This window comes from Ischnura elegans, chromosome 11 (assembly GCF_921293095.1).
Source record: "Ischnura elegans chromosome 11, ioIscEleg1.1, whole genome shotgun sequence".
Taxonomy (NCBI): Eukaryota; Metazoa; Arthropoda; class Insecta; order Odonata; family Coenagrionidae; genus Ischnura; species Ischnura elegans.
The window spans coordinates 76137874-76155343 of record NC_060256.1 but is presented as its reverse complement, the minus strand read 5'-3'; the positions used below and the strand labels follow the sequence as shown (position 1 = coordinate 76155343).

General features: G+C 39.2%; 1 protein-coding gene across 1 annotated transcript in view; it reads right to left on the bottom strand.

Annotated features, from left to right (window-relative positions):
- Positions 1–7529: 7529 nt before the first annotated feature.
- LOC124168104 (cysteine sulfinic acid decarboxylase-like) overlaps positions 7530–17470 on the bottom strand; it is a 31973-nt gene continuing 22032 nt past the window's right edge. Inside the window, exons 5-7 of the mRNA XM_046546217.1 lie at positions 13968–14196; positions 10748–10942; positions 7530–7901 (exon numbers count right to left, since the gene is read on the bottom strand). Of these exons, the coding sequence (XP_046402173.1) occupies positions 7728–7901; positions 10748–10942; positions 13968–14196 (598 nt within the window). The 3' untranslated portion in view covers positions 7530–7727. The remainder of the gene's footprint in view (positions 7902–10747; positions 10943–13967; positions 14197–17470) is intronic.

The window sequence follows — 17470 nt, the reverse complement described above, 5'->3', positions numbered from 1 at the left end:
ACGACCAAGTGATACGAAAAAGTGACTCCATTCACTGTTTATAGGAAATGGGATCAGATAAGATCATATACATGAGATCTAGAGGTGTGGGAATTCATTATATGTACATGTGAGGCAGTATTCCTTTAGAAACTATATACTCGCATTTGCAGGTAACTTTCTAGTCGGATGGCTTTCGACTAACTATAGTATCGCGTCTTGAATACAACTAATAATGCAAAACCTCAGGTAATCACCAAAATAAGAGAAAGAAGTGTTTATAATAAATGCCATAAGTAATTATTAATTTTATCCTTGAAATGGCTACATAATATATAGTATAAAATATTTATTTTCTCTCCAACCAATCGACCAAAGTTAGCTCTCGATGACACTTAAATCCCGGTTTTGCAATTATAAATATTGGTGCTATAGCATGAGATATTGTATTAGCCTAGGTGGTACTGGAACTGAAGTTGGAATACTGTTATTAGTACATTATTGAGTTGCTGCGCAATCTCTCTGCTCAAGGGTGACACTCTTAATCCTTAATAGTTCAACATTTTTGCTTTCATATAGGAATTTATTTCCTATAGGAAAATATTTTTCCTATAGGAAATAAATGGCTAGGACTGGACCATGTTAATTGACGTGCTCCGTGCTGAATGTGTTAACATACTGCTGCAGTTCTCTCAATGATTTTTGGGTTAGATTCATTAAGTTGTTTTCCAGATGACGTTTCGTGGCCTATGCTGGAACGATCTATCAGGTCTTAGTGCTGACAGATGGAAATGGCCCTCTATATTGTGGCGAAACGCCTTATTTGTATTTTTGTTTTGTTAAGTGGTTTAAATGTTATTTATATTTTTCTATGTAAGATAAATGTGGTATCAAGGGTATTGTCTTACAATTCAAAATTTGTGCCTCGTTGAACAAGTGAGTGATAAAAAAAAAAGAATTTAGTTCGCTCAGTCCCCGCTAACGTCGTCAGTGTACATGTGCGTTGCAGACGACGTTAGTGCGGTGAATGCTGGGTAGGGGAAGAATGAATAAAAGGCCGTGCACGGGAGAGCACAGGTCTCAGAAAAACAACGAACAAGTCAGCAGAGAACAGAACGGAGAGAACCAGGTGACGCACGCTACGGCTAAAACGCACCCGAGAAGGCTGAGGGCTGTGATTAAGCGGAAAGAAGGTTCCGGATCGCTGAGGGGTCGAATTTTGGAAGAAGCACCGGCCACGTGTAGCAGACACAAGCAGCCAGCTGCTGGCCCAAAAGGCTTCTGGTCTCGATACCCGCCACCGAGTGAACGAGTAAGCTTATACGCCCCTATTTCCCTTCTAGTGCAACTGATATTTGCCAAAGTAGTGTGTCCCTTAAAAGAAACCAGTGAGTGTTTCGTGCTCTCTCTCCCCATCTCTCGTCTGAAGAAGAGGAACGATAAGTGATTAGTGTCAATTTCTCATTGTTTTCTCATTGGTTCACGAGTGTTGATTTCATCATTGTAAAATATTTAAATCGCCTCTAAGACTAAAACATGGCTTTTGGTGCTACAAAGGCGTTACTGAAATATGCACAAATTCATTGTATGATTTATTGTATGTTCGATGGTTTATTAAGGGTTTCAATTTAGTTGTGTTGAAGGGCATAATTTTTTTTGTGTGTTTCTTTTGGAGGGGTAATTCAAATGTCGATGGGGTTATTTCATTTCATTGTATAGTAGTCGGTTCATTAAAAATCATTTATGTTAAAAGAAAAAGAACCGGAAAGAAATTTATTTAAGGTAGCGATTCTTCTGCCCCCCACCAATTTTACTGTCTTAATAGCAAAGCCAACGGCGCTGGTCGCCCGAAATCTCAGAACCCTAAAAATTTCTTACGTGTTGTCCCGTTTTTGCTTCCCACTCGTCCTAACGGGTAGCAGAGGAAAGGAGGCGGGACCGGCACAATATATACCATCCAAAGGGTGCTGTGGGAAAGGTATATGAGTGTACTAGTGACTGCGAGGAAAAACATTCTTGTATGTTATTGGTTGCATACATGACGGATGATTTGGAATTCCTGGCTCAAATTCTGGCTGAGACAAAGGCTTTTTCTTTGACATATTCCATCCTCGGTGCAAATTTCTTGCCTCTTGTTTTTGGAAATATTACTCTCTTTGTAAAACTCAGAGGCTTATATTATTTTTCATACATCCTACCGATGAGTTTGTGAAACCTTCCCAAAATTATTTAGAATATCAAACAGGCAGGATGTTTCTGCTTTAAGCTTTTGCATTGCTGGATTGCAATTCTCTCCATGGTTTTACATGGGTAGCTGCATCAGAGTTGTTTTCCAAATGATGTTTCATGGTCTACACTGTCCAAATCTTCCGATTAGGTCTGAGTGCTGATAGATATAAATGGCCCTCTATATAAGTATACACCCATGTCTCGTATAGCGCAAGGGATGCGTTCCTTGGGGTCTTTGCGCTATACGAATTTGCGTTATACGAGAGCGTTTTAACATAGGGAAGATAGGGATGCGTTCCTGGTAGCATAGGTCTTGGGTATTGAATTTCCTCTAAAACATCTATATTCCCATAAAAAGCCTTAGAAAACATTATTTCTATAAATATTTATAGTTTAAAACATCTTTAAAGATAGTATTCACGCATTCAAAGACTTTTATTCACGTTAAAAAAAATTCTTACGTGCTTTCGAAATTCCATCCTGTCGTGCGGGTGGGCTAACATCTGCTATCTCAGGGGATCGTAATGCGTTGCCGGCAGTTGATGATTTTTCAAACTAGTCTAAAAACAACTATGTGTCACCCAGGCCCTTTTGTCGCTCATCGAAATGACAGGAAAATACTACTTTAAATGCCATTTCATAGCTAGCGGAGTTTATGAATGATAAATCATTTTAATTTGAAGTCCTCCGAGTCATTAGCAGCTACGTGAAACAGTCTTTAAATGCCTTGAAACCTGACCCAGGTTTTCCTTCCCTGAAAATGAATGAAGAATGCATTCTTTTCCAAAAGAATATCGTCTCATCAACACTAAAAACTAGTTGAGGGGGAAAGGAGCCACTTTCAATAACAGCTTGGAGTTCATCAGAAAATGTTGTGGTGGCTGCGCTATCAACACTTGCAGATTCACCTGATATCGCCGCACTGAAAATACCTGCTTGCCGTTTAAATTCTGGAACCAACCGGAGCTTTCACTTAATGTCTCGGAGCGATTACCACTCTCGTCTTTTTGTACTGATTCACCATGAACTTTCCGTATGTGTAGACCGCTTGGTTGAAGTTGGTGCGGCTGAGGTCACTGATATTTTAGCTTCGTCTTTATTCAGAATAAGGCATCGTGAGTTTAAACTTCCGCGTAATATCGCTTTGACGCTCTCCATTTTCAAAGCAATTAACCTCTCTCAAGTCCTCTTCTAGGTTAATGGTTTTTCTTGATAAACTCTTGACTTTTCTACACGCATCCCTATTTTTTGCCATATTCTCTTGGTTTTTACTCTGTATGGCTCTATCTAAATCATCTTCTTCTGCTGAACTGTATTCCTGAGACGCAGAAGGGCTATGACTGCGGGGAGGGAACGAAGCCATTGTGTTTAAGACTCTATAGCGGACCCTTTTATGTGTTGATGCTATTCATGCGCAACTCGGTCACCGCTTCATTTCTCCCCCGTGAATACCGATGACCTTGAAGGCTTCAGCGTAGACTCTCTACCTGGAAGTCAATCGCCCGGTAACCTACGACGGCAAAAATACGTCTCAAACCGTATTGCTGAAAAAAAAACTCATTTCCACTAGCCCCACGCTTAATTAACGATCTAAATTATTTATTATCATTCTGTTAAGGAGACGAGATAAATCTTCGGTAGGCCGGCTATCTAGACCCAATGACGAGTAATACTTTTGGCAATTGCGCAGCAATGAATTTCGATCAATATATAAACAAAAAAGAAGATTTGAGGCAAGAAATAATATTAATATGCGTATATTGATAGAAATTTCGTGTGTACTTAGCGCAAGTTCACGTTTTATCACGAGAGCGTTTAAGATTTTTGATTAGGCTACACTGCGTTGCAATGTTTCCCCGAGGAACGAATTTGCGCTATATCAAAATTGCGCTAATCGAAATTGCGCTATACGAGACATGGGTGTACTCCCACATATCAGGATGGCCTACCAGTGGCATGACCAATCAGCATTGAGGACCCCAATTTTGGTATGCTTTTGCAAATGATACTTTTCCAAGTGGTATTTAGTCTATGCCCATCATTTGTATTGAAATTGTCTGCTACCTTTTCAATTTAGGGACATATTTTATTAATCCTTACACTATTCAATAGTAAGTATATTAATCCAATTCAGTAAAATGGATTTAACTAAAAAATTTCTCTGAGCTCTGGGGGGGAAGGGTTTATCCCCCAAAATATCCCCCTCACTTCACCACTGGGGCGTAATTGGTGGCATAATGATTGAGATCCATGATACTGAGGGAAATGCATGGGATGAAACAAAAGATCATCTTCTGGTCAATTACACCAATTTTAGATACTTCATCATTTTCCAAGTTCATACATATTCCCAGCTGGGTTTAACTGAAACATGCACTCAGTATTTCTATCCAGCCATATAGCAATATAGCATAGCAAGACCCCATAAGGTGGCTCACTAAACACCATTTAAAGTCATGTGAGCCACCTCATAATGGTGCAAGGAGCATGTTTACAATCATTGCACTCGCTTAACTAACTGTAATTCAAGTTCCTTCTTCCTTACTGATTAGACATGGCTCTTCACCCATATAGTCTAATCTATGAGCCTCAAATGCCCTCCAGTTTCCTCTACTAAAACTGATTCCCTCACGTGCACTTCTGTTCATATGGATTACTCAAAGAACAAAGAAATTGGCTGAGCTGTATGTAAGAATAATGGTCACTCTTTGTGTCAAGACGTACTTTAGGTGGAGCTATTTGCATGGGTTCTAAAAGTGCCTATAACTGCCTTCCTCTATGAATTTAGCCTCAAATGTTTATGAAGTAAACTCCAAATTTTACTCCAAAGCTGCTTCTATTACTGACTACATGTCTCCACATCAGAGATCACACACAGGTGCTATAGGATCCACAGTAGACACACCTGCATCTACATGACCAGATCAGTAGCCTCGCTGCTCAAATTAGATCCATAGTTTTTTCCTTGGGATAATTAGGAATACCAAAAATTTACGGAAAGCTTTATTTGTATTTATTTCTGCTAAAAATTGAGATAAAATGAGGTTTAAAATATACCCTTACAGCCAAGGTCACAATGGATGGAAGGGTGTGTGGGGTTCAATTCCTCCCATCCCCCTATTATCTGTTCATTTTATCTCTGCGGGTCAGCTTTCGTGAGATCCCGGACACTATCGGAGGGCCTCGCTGAAGGGGGAGGGGCCTCGCTGAAGGGGAAGGGGTAGTATCGAGAGAGAGAGAGCAGGAGTGACCTTAACGCTGCCAAATGTACACAGGCGCCCTAGTGTCCCACTGAAAAGGTGTGACTCATACGTGGTCACAGATATTTTGGGCCCGGCGGCAAAACAATGCATACAATGTATAGCTACTTATTTAGAGGGGATTGAGGATAATCCCATCTCAGAAGCCAGGATATTGTCCGCTAAATGCGAGACCGCTGGTGAAAGGCATACATTAGTGTAACATTCTGATAAACGGGGATTGCAAGGGAATTCGTGAGGATGAGGATGCAAAAAGAATGGAGAAAAGTAGCACGACGGGTATTTTATTAAATAATTTATTTTGTAACTTATTGCTTGAGTGGCGTGGCTAATAAATCAACCTCCTCGTCTTCCCTCCCGTCAGTGTCCATATTTTCGGAGTCACTTTCGGAGCCTTCAATAAACACGCTCGGATGTTACTCTTTTAAATCAGAGGCATACAAAACTATATAGGTTGTAATACCCAAAAGTAAATACGGAGTTGAGGAAAAGAGTTAGGGTTTGTTAATAAAGGGATCGGAAAAGTACTGAGAGGGAATAGGTGGAGGGAGGGAGTCGGTGCTGATGGGAACGCAAAAGGTGAATAAAAATTTTCTGGAAAGGAGATGGAGAAGGATTGAAGTGGAAGAATAAGGAGCAGTACCTAAGTTATAAGTTGGATTTAAATGGAAGAATCGAAGAGCACCAAGAGAACGCGCGAGATTTGGCAACACAGCTAGCAGATTCACCAAGTTGACACGACGGAGGTCTGAGAGTGACTGAAATTCCGAAGTGCTAGGCCACGCCTACTGTCTGCTGATTGGGAGAGGGAAAGTCACGTGTAGATAAACTTTCCCTCCTCTCACCCCAACTCGGTTAAGCCACACCAGCTCACCCGCAAAGATAAAGTGAACAGACCTTAATTATCTCCTCCCTAGGTGAACCCCCTAAAAAAGTTTTCTGACCAAGGTCTTGCTTGGAGAAACCCTCGTATGGGGGTCAAAGAGCTAAGAGCGACCACAGAACAATCCAATAATGAAATAGAAAAGTATAATTTTCATTTCTGGCCATAATATATAATGCTATTACTAAAAAAAATGCAGGTCACCCTAGGTGATGAAACAGCCAAATTTTCAAACGTATTTTGCCAGAAATATGGCCATTGTGGCCAATGAACAATTCATTTCAATCAATTTGGCCAAGCCATATCAAGGCCTCATTCCTTCCTACGAATTATTTTAACAAGCAATTTTGAGATAGAGATGACTTAAACCATATCTTCATAGAGTATCATAAAAAGGATCACTATATGAAGTAACTCAGGTATGTGATTCATAGCCCTGACTGGAAACGCTATATAAAGTGCAGTATACAAGATCATAGTAGAGCAATCAAGACCAAGCAGTTCGAACTTCAACTGTGGCAGAGTCCCTCTGTGATAGAACCCTCATCAGAACAGTGGTGTAGTGAGGGGGGATATCTGGGGGGTCTGGACCCCCCAAAATATAAAAACACAATTTCTTTACTTCATAAAAGAAAAAAAAATGGAAAAAATTATGAATTTAGGAAATATTTCTTTGACAAATGAAGTTTTTTCGATTATGAAAAGGTTAAAATTAGTTTAGTACCCTCTATTTATTGTGCTGTTTAAAAATAAATTTTCACCTTGGTTTTGGACCCCCCCCAAACAAAATTCCTGGCTACACCACTGCATCAGAACATTAACTTACACAACAAAGGGGATCATACAAATATCTCACCACTTCTTAAGAATCATTTTAGAAGCACATCTAGTTATGCATAAGCCAACACCCACAAATTTTCAAAGGAGAACAAGGATATATAACTCAATGTAAGTTTCACAGGGGGTTAGGAGTGGTATAGCCAAAAAAAATGCCAGCATAGTTATCAAATGCTCCCTGGTAACTTGGTGTAGGGCATTATTTTCATCATTATAATGACAATGCATATATGAGTAAAAAATAAAAATTAATTAACTCAATAATTCTTCAACTTGGCATGTTCTGGAATTCTTTGATTCAGAATTGGCAAAAAAAATGTGCTGATGTCATAATCTGATTCCCTATCAATGACAGCAATTTTGTTTGAACAAATCATATGTAATTTTATTCTTATCAATTTGATGATAAGATTTACATACCTATTTAACTTCTGATGCTGAGTAGTCTAGTAGTAGTAATTTCCTTCTTCATCCAACTTTCTCATTACATATTAACATTATTAAAGGAGGTAGTAGTTTTTCATATCTATATCTATAGTTCATAAATCCTTTCCCAACTGCTCTATTTCATTCAGTACAAAGTCCATATCTTTTTGATTAGTTCCTGAGCTCTGGAGCACAAACCTGAAGAAGTTGGGCCAGTCTCTTAATGGCTGGTAGTTGACCATCAGACTACCTTTCTTCATCATCCGCTCCTTAATCTTGGGAGCAACCTGAAATTAATGAGATATTATTCATTATTCAATGGTTTTGGGTGATCTGAGAACATGAAAATCATCCTCCTATCCATGAGCGTTCCCAGAATCAAAACTTGGGAGGGGGGAGGGGGTGGGGCAAAGCCAGCTGTGATCATTCAAGTTGTAGCTTTTTTTGCACAGAATAGGTTAATGAAACCAAAATTTTATGGAAATTATGACAGAAATTTATTAGTTTTTATAATTATTTGCTTGAAAAAATAATGATTTTTATTTTAGTTCCATGTTTTACTTAGTATACTAATATCATTTTTCTTCAAATGGAAAATTTGTTCTTAACTTTTGTTTTGAACTAATTATTTTTTCTTCTAGGGGGGGCAGTTGCCCCCTCCTGCCCTTTGCTGGGTACGCCCATGCCCCTATCACCTTCCAGGTGTGAGAAACGTTCATGTGAGAGTTTACTGGTGACTTTAGGACAAACCTAGAAGAACCATTCACCATCTATTCTTCCTTTCTCTCCCATTCCCTTCTTATCTTTATGGAACAAACTCAGTGGTGATGAGTGGAGCCCGGAGGGTAAGGGGGGGAGGGCCTGAGCCCCCTCAAAAGTTTGTTTGGGGGGCAGATATCCCCCAATAATTTAAGAAAGTTATTAGTTATGCTTTGTAAAATCACAAAATTATGTTGGTATTTTTACTTTCCTTGTTTGACGACAGTTAGCTTTTAAAATACATTCAGGAATTGATTTAAAACAAATAATATTACGGTAGCAAGCAGGTTAACTGAAAACCAATAGTGTGAATCATGATAGAGTTACTGTGCTGTGGGCACACTTAGAATTTGTCCTGGTGCGCGAACCTTGGGGTCTAAAGCAGGGGCGTACCCAGGATCATAACTAGGGGGGGCAAGCCATGTTGTGACATTTGAAAAAATGGTTTTATTTTAGTCACATATCTTATACTAATACATATCATTTTTCGTGGGTTTAAAGAAAATTTGTTAAATACTTTTATTTAATTTCAGTACTGATTTTGCTTAAAGACTTTTGTATTTTTGCTTCTAGGGGGGGGGCAGCTGCCCCATCGCTGGGTACGCCCATGGTCTAGCAGGCCAGCGCTGTGGCTGCCGCAACATCAAAAGGACTGGAGCAGAAATCAGAAGTGCCAGGAACCCTCTGAATTGCGTCGCCTTGACTCTTTGAGAAATTACGATGCTGCAATTATATAAACCTAATCTGCTAATGCTGTCATTCAGTGTAGATAGTTTTGTTCAGTGCTGACATATTTAGTGTTCGGACTTTAGTATTTAGTGGACTCTTCCATATGACTATATTTCATTCGTTTACTTTAGTCTCTTTGAGTATAGGGTAGTTTCCTTCATCAAAGAAAACGAAAGTCATTGATTGCGATTCGTTACCCACCATTAGTGTATTCATAATATACAAATTATTTCGTTTTAGAAATACCGGTTTAGACGAATGGCAATGGTACATTTTTATCTTCATTTGAAAACGGCCAGATTGGCACCCACGCGATGCCACTTAACGTGACGTCACAGGGACCTAGTTTCTATACGAGTAGATAGGAGTTTTACATCGTCTGAGATTACCAATGCATGCATGAGGCGCAGAGCTCAGGGAAACATGTCTTAATAATCACTTATTAAAACTGGCTAAGGTCGGAAAGTTTTCTTCGTTTGATAAGGTATTAATAATCCTTATTTAAGCCAAGTGCTACCAGCTAGCAGGGTACTCGGCTACCCTCTAACAGCCTGCGTCGTATCAGCACTCAAGCCTCCCTTAAGGTCACCTCACAGGGTGGCAGCGGGAACGAGAAATACGTCACACGGAGAGATTTCCCGGCATTCATACTTACCCGTCGCGTTTTCGCGCGCTTGAAAATTTTCACTTTTCATTTAATCGCAAAAAATAGATATCGTCATTTAAAAATCTAAAAGCGTGAAATACGTACTCCAGGAGTGTTAATCTTTCGATTTAGGCAATAAAAAAATAACAGGAAACCACCGTATTATGAATTATGTTTGCAATGGATAAATTTGTTTCTGAAAAGGAGCATTTGTAAGTTGATGATACTTCTAATCAACCTCCGACAGTGATTGTGTCGTCAATTGCTTCATCATCTCCAGACGAGAACTGCTCGCAGCCGAAACCTGGACAATCTAGTAAGGGAAGATTATTTCAGAAGTATTGGTTGATCAAATAGACATGGTTAGAATATGAAGGACATATGTGCTGAAAAATTTTTAGCAAAACCTGCAAAGAGGCAGATGCTAAATATCTATTAAAATTTTCTTAAAAAAAATAAGATGCAATTATTTCTGTAGGGTTTTCTAACAGGAAAAAGGCATTGAAAAAAATCTGTCTTCATGTTTATAAATACATTTACTCATAAAGAAGGTGATTTGAAACTAAATTCAATCAGTAACTGAAGTGTGGCCTCCCAATCAAATGAACAGTTAGATGAAATCGATTGATTCGGCCTTCAATTTATGAAAATTCATGCTGCATGAATAAAAACAACCAAGGTAATTTTCACAGAAATTATTTAATAGCACAACTCGTTTCGATGCTGAGGCATCATTCTCATGTTCTATTGGACAAACTTCAATACATAGGTATAACCTCGGAGCGAGGGAGAGGCAATGGAAGAAGAAGGGGCATCCATCTCCAAAGAATCAGGAGAGAATTACAAGGCCTTTTGGTCCACTCTAGCCCTGGCTGCAGATAAAAGACTCTGGTCTCCTTGGAAAGATTTACCGCACAGAATGAAAGGCTTCCGATCTAGCTACCACAGCTGAAAGATTAAAGAAATAAGATGGCTTTCCTTGCAACATACACTGCTTACCTTATGAATCTGGGACCAATAATCAGGGCTGTTTTCTGTTCCTTGTAATCTGGGAGGCACAAACCAGAAGCAAATGTTTGCAAATGCAGGCTTCTCAAGAACCAACTTGAAACTCTTTCTCTTCTGAAGTTGCTGAACAAAATATTTGATATTGTCCATGATTTTATCAACGTGCCTTTCAAGTCCAATTGTTCCCTGTGAAAATAGAATGTTTTTTTTAAAACTGAGAAAAGTTTATTGAGAAAGATATTGTATGAATAACTTCAGCGTACTATCAAAAAAATTTGAAAGAGAATTTTTATAGGGAAAAACTATACTCAAAAATTTCACCAGGAAAAATCATTTGCCTCAGCTGTTGTACATCTTCAATTAACATTTAATATTTATGGTTGGCCAGCATATTGTAGCCAGCTTAGTACCAGGCCTTAAAAATAGGCCTCCTTGTGGAATGAGGTGTTGTTGGTATTTATCTGACTGCATTTATTTGGGTAGTTGCTGTTAGGCATTTGTTTGATTGTGTTTTATTTTATTCAGCTTGTATATAGTTCCATATGCATTGCTGATTCTCAATGCGATGTCTTGGCTGAAAACTTTTTCATTTTTCTTTATCTCCATGGCTTCACGGATGAGTCTAGATTCGGAATGAGTCACCTTTGTGACGACTCTAGATTTTTCAAAATTGATCACTTGTCCTATGGCTTTGCGTTCTGCTATGGCCGTCTTCATTGAGTACCCTAGTGGAATGGTCCATCTTCTTGTCAAGTTATTTTCCCTGATGTATTTCTTGTCGCAAGTTCCGCAGGGGATTTCACACATTCCTTCAATTTGAAGAGGTGTTCTGTTCTTGACACTTCTCAAGAGGTGTTGTACTCAGATGTGGGGCTTGAAAATGGCCTTCACATCAAATTTCTGAAGGATGCTGCCAATCTTATCTGTTGTTCCTTTTCCTATCATAAGGGAGGAAGGCTTTCTTTTGGCTGATGATGTCTGTACCTTTAGATGAGTTCCTGTTGTCCATGTTGGCAATCTTTTTAATATTACGGGATACCAAGATGGCCAATAGCTCCATTGGCATAGCCTTTAAGACATAGGATGGACTTCAACTTTGATGAACAGTTTCTGAAGATAGATTCTGCTGGTCACTCACCTGAATTGATCATTCAATTGGTGAGATCATGACCACGTTAATAGGGTAGTTTCCTTCATCGAAGAAAACGAAAGGCATTGATTGCGATTCGTTACCCACCATTAGTGTATTCATAATACACAAATTATTTGGTTTTAGAAATACCGGTTCAGACGAATGGCAAGGGCCAAATTTTATCCTCATTTGAAAAAGGCCAGATTGGCGCCCATGCGATGCCACTCCACGTGACTTCACAGGGACCTAGTTTCTACACGAGAGGATAGGAGTTTTACATCGTCTGAGGTCACCAATGCATGCATGAGGCACAGAGCTCAGGGAAACATGTCTTAATAATAACCTATTAAAACTGGCTAAGGTCGGAAAGTTTTCTTCGTTTGATAAGGTATTAATAAACCTTTTTTAAGCCAAGCACTACCAGATAGCATGGTACTCAGCTACCCGCTAGCATCCTGCGCCGTATCAGCGCTCGGAGCCTCGCCCAAGGTCACCTCACAAGGCGGGAGGGGGAACTAGAAATGCGTCACACGGACTTTTTCCCATCATTCCTACTTACGCGTCGCATTTTCGCGCGCTTGAAAATTTTCACTATTCATTTAATCGCGAAAAATAGATATCATCATTTAAAAATCTAAAAGCGTGAAATACGTAGTCCAGGAGTAATAATCTTTCGATTTAGGCAATAAAAAAATTATAGGAAACCACCCTATTTGGGCAGGATGATGATATGAATGTGCATGGAGATACTGATTTGTTGATGTTGGTTTTCTATACACGGAGTGTCCAAGGTTTCTGTATTCATTTTTTTCTCCACCAAGGCATTCAAGAATGGCTGTTTTCCTGCTTTTTCTATATACATGGTGAATTTAATATGGCTATTGAGTCACGACCATGGTTTCAACGTTAGACGTCATAGGTTATCCAAATGTTCGAAAAATTCTTTTACCTTCTGTTGACTATGCTCCCGAATGATGAAAATGTCATCTACTTGTCGTAGCCAAATTTTGGGTTTGTACTTTACATTTTTAAGTGCCAATGTTTCCAGGTGTTTCATGTAAATATTCGCCACCATTTGAGAGATGGGAGTTTCTCCGTCGGCACAGCAGATTCTTCCGATGGAAAAACAATACAGTAAAACCTCTATGTTGCGAACCTCTTTACATTGTAAACCTCCATACTTCATACCACCGCTATGATCCCATCTGATTTACATGTAAATTTATAGGGAAACCTCTATGTAGTGAACCTCTTTATCTCATAAAATCTCCACTTATCATACCAAGGAGACCCTCCCAAGATGACCAAACTGCCTCCACAAATCGTACCGAGGCAACTAAAGACCATTAATGCAGCCGCAATTACATACATGAAATGACATTTTCAGTGATAAATGTTTCACGCTTATTTTTTTTTCTTATACACATTTAACCTTTTCCCTACTAAATATGAAAATATGCGTCTGGACGTTTCTTGTCCCAGGAGATGAAAGCTGCAAATTTTCGTCGGAGATTTTCCTATGCAGTTGAAATAATGCCGAATATATACGTTTCCTAGCTCTCCCCCTTTAATGATGGTCACAGATGTGCGATGTCTTTGTTTCAGGACCCAACACTGCGGGGCTTAGGCTTTACCCTCGAACTCCGGGAGCAGGTACCCAGACCCCTTGCCTTATATTACTCCTCTTAGCAGTAAGGGACCGCAGTCATACAAGTGTTTATCCAGTCATTTTGGGATATAAATAGTTGTTCCTTTCTCAAAAAATATAAACTAAGAATTGAATTATTTGTCCTTCCAGCAGCTTTTAAAATTTTTAAACTAAATTCTATGATGACTGAATGAATGATTTTCAACTGACAATTCTGGGAAAATTACTATTACTTTCCAACCCAAATATCTTGAAAACTAGGCTCCATTGAAGTCTTAGGTAAAAATATCTTTGTCTTTCAAAATTTCATTTTCAATCATTATGGAATATTTGAACACATTCTGACAGTAGAAGTTCAGCATATTCCTTGTAGCGTACTGCATATCCAAACCAACTTTCTCTAAAAAATTGAGCCAAGAAATATCACCTACCTTCGCTTTCCACATCATCCAGAACTTTAGAGCATCCACTCGCCTACCACATTGTAGATACTTGTCACCAATATCATAACTGGTGTCATAAAACTTGTCTTTTTGAAATAAATAAGAGGCACTTCTTGAATGGCATGCGGACAGGATCCCTTTGTGCTTCAGAAGTAGGGTGGAGCATTGCTGAGGTACTGCAAGCAGCTTATGTGGGTTCCAGGTTATTGAGTCTGCCCTGAGGAATAAGATGTTTTCATGCAATATTATCATAAAATAAATAATAAAATACATCATCATTGCATATTGTCACAGTATGGTAGATAGAATGCCCGAGGGCATTAATTTAGGCAATGGAAGGCAAATATTTTCATATTTAGTGATAATTAACCCTTTCGTGCAGGCACCTACAAGAAATTTTTACATTCTTTAGGTTAAATTATTCTTATACAAAATTAAATTATTCTTATACTACTCGTGGCATGTAAAACGTGCCACGAGTAGTATGTATAAGAATAATTTAACCTTCACTGTACGAAGCTATTTTTTGGGGTGGAATTACCCTGGTATTCTCGTCCCTCTAATTTGAGGCCCAACTCAACCCTGACCCTTACCCTGCCTGGCCCTTACCCTGGCCAATGGACTAGAACCTCTAACCCTATCTTAGCACGAGTCCACGGTCAACTTACAAGTGATTTTGTGTTACCAGTGTTTTCTTTTCTAAAATATTGCATTCTATTTTCAATAATTCACTCATCTCTAAGAATTACTAACATTTTTTAAGCAATGTGGAGTTTTAAACGGATTTCAAGCATTGATAACAAAAAAGTTAGTAGTTAGCATTATTTGTACTGCTAAAATTTCATTTAAAAATTGCTTACCTGCAGAACAAAACATAGAATTCATTTCTAAGTATAAAAAATTTTTAATATGCAACAAAATGTATCATTGCAAAAACCATTGACAGTTTAATCACTTCACTATGGATTCCTGCAGCAAGGAAGATCATAAATGAGTGGGAGGGTCGGGTTAAATGGCAGAGAATTGGCCCTAAGGTCTCGCTAAGCTGGGTCTCAGCCCAGGCATGAATGCATCTGACAATTGCTACCTCAGCAGTCACTTCCCTTGTCGACTCATGTCGGCTTTAGCTGACATCCGGTTGTTGAGTTGAAAAATCCATGACGGCTATATCCGACGTGGATCCTAAGTTATGAATTTATGAAATCCTAAAATCCATTAATCAAATCAAGTCTTGGAATCCATGACTCCTTCATATTTAAATCCATAGTGTCCTGCGCCAATTTTAATTTTTCCTACAACACTAAATATAAGCAAAAATAAAAGTTTTCTCATGAAATCTAAGAGAATTTAGGCATACTGAAATTTTAAATTAAAATTTTACACAACATTAAATTCACTTAACAAGGGTTCCTAAATCAATATTTGTTATCTTGATTTCCCATTCTTCATCTTTCATCCAAGCAAAATTCCAATGCAGTTTTATTAGCTAAAACTAATCAGTGGGCCTCAATGTAGGTAACAGGCATTTCATGAAATGCAATTCCTCTTTTCTATTGTATATCCAACTCAAAATAAAGTCCAGATCTGTTATTGCAGAGTCTGGAATGTTGTTTCTACATAACCCATTAAGAATGAGTACATACCTACATAAGTGATATAGAAATAATGGAAATCATAAGGTACCAGATTTTTCTTCTGCTCGAGGTCTGATCAGGAACTTCAGTTCCACATCTGTACCAGATTTGAAACTTCAGTTCCAAACGTGACTTGGCTAATCTTTTATCTGATTGTAATGTGGGACTGGTATGAAATAGGGTCTAAAAGGCAACCTATGTGCAGGGCTAGTATGTTGGAGGTAACTGACAAAGTTTTGGAGAGGTGATAAAGTAAATCAGCTAAATGAATGCAATGTTTTGCAAGAGTAAGGAATTGATGATAAGTACCACATATGAGGCTGTAAGGAAAGAATGATGAGGGTCTTCCATATTGAACATTGGAGTATTGCTCTATTGTCATGGCAGTTGGGTGGTAGCCATATCCTCAGACTGCAGTCCATTTTGAGTTATGACACCGTATTTTAGAGCATTGTAGAGTAAGCTCTGGCGTCCAATGATTGAAGAGGAAATGAAGTGCCACACTCCGTGGAGGTTGACGCCTCTTTCAGATGAGCTGACTTTCCACTGGCTGCCATCCACAGCACAGCTCTGTGCTTTCAAATAACTATAGGTCTCTATGTCATCTCATAAATGTCTTCAAACAAGTCGAACTGCATTGTTAACGGCATGGTGCCGTCAACGACCGCTGTGGTCACCATGGCACCCATTACATTCCAGCCCAGTGGTGTACTGGCTACAGACTAAAATACACACAGGGCTACATTGAAGCTGCTTTCAGACGAAGCGATTTTTTGCTGGCCACCATATACGGCACTGCATTGTGATGATCAGGGGGCTTTCAGACGAGAAGACTTTCTGCAATGCTGTATGCCGTGAACGGAAAGTCCTCTTGTCTGAAAGCAGGCTAAGAATGACCTCTGTAGGCTGCTCATGAAGGGAATTACTTCCATCTGTGGAGTATAGAGGAAGGGTAGAGCTACCATTCACAGGGGGTAAGAATAATCTTCACCATCTGTGGAAGATGTGACTGAACCATCGTTTTGTGGTTGAACCATGTGGTTGAACTTTTTTCTGGCTCACACCGTCCCCAACAATAGTTTTTTGGTCTAGCGGAAATATCAACTTGGAGTACTCCCCTTCAAACCTTGTCCAGAGAACATCAACCCATACCTCTCCTCAACCCCTAGAGCAATTCTACTTTCCTCTGACCTTCCCTGTACATGCAGAAGACAGAGGACTTTGGGAGAATGGTACTAGGACCTCATCTGCAGGCCACTTGAAAACTACCACAGGGAAGGAACCATTACCCTCCTGAACTCCCCCAGCTTCCACCTACCCTAACCCTTGTGTATCATCCAAGTTCCATTGGTATAAAATGACCAATAGGATAGCTTGGACACTCTCGTAAATGATCTGAAAGCATCAACAATCATTGCCTAGTACAGTGGAGGAAAGGGCTTAAACCGTTTCACACCGGACGTCGGGTGGAGGCGACAGGAATTTTCAAACATATACCACCTGACGTCGGGTATAGCTATCGTGGATTTTTCAAAGCAAACAAGTGGACGTTGGCTCTGGCTGATGCGAGGAAAGAGAAGTGACCCCTGAGGTAGCAATTGTCTGAAGCATTCAGGCCCGGCCTGGGACCCAGCTTAGCGAGTCCTTAGGGCCACTCCCCATGCAACAAATCCCATCCCTCCCACTCATTTATGATCATCCTCACCACAGGAATCTGTTACAAAGAGATTATATTGTCAATAGTGTTTTCAATGATATATTTTGTTGCATACTACAATTTTTTTTACTATGAAATGAATTCTTCATTTTTTTTGTGCATAAGTTTTTTAAACAAAATTTTAGAGTTAAAAACAATGG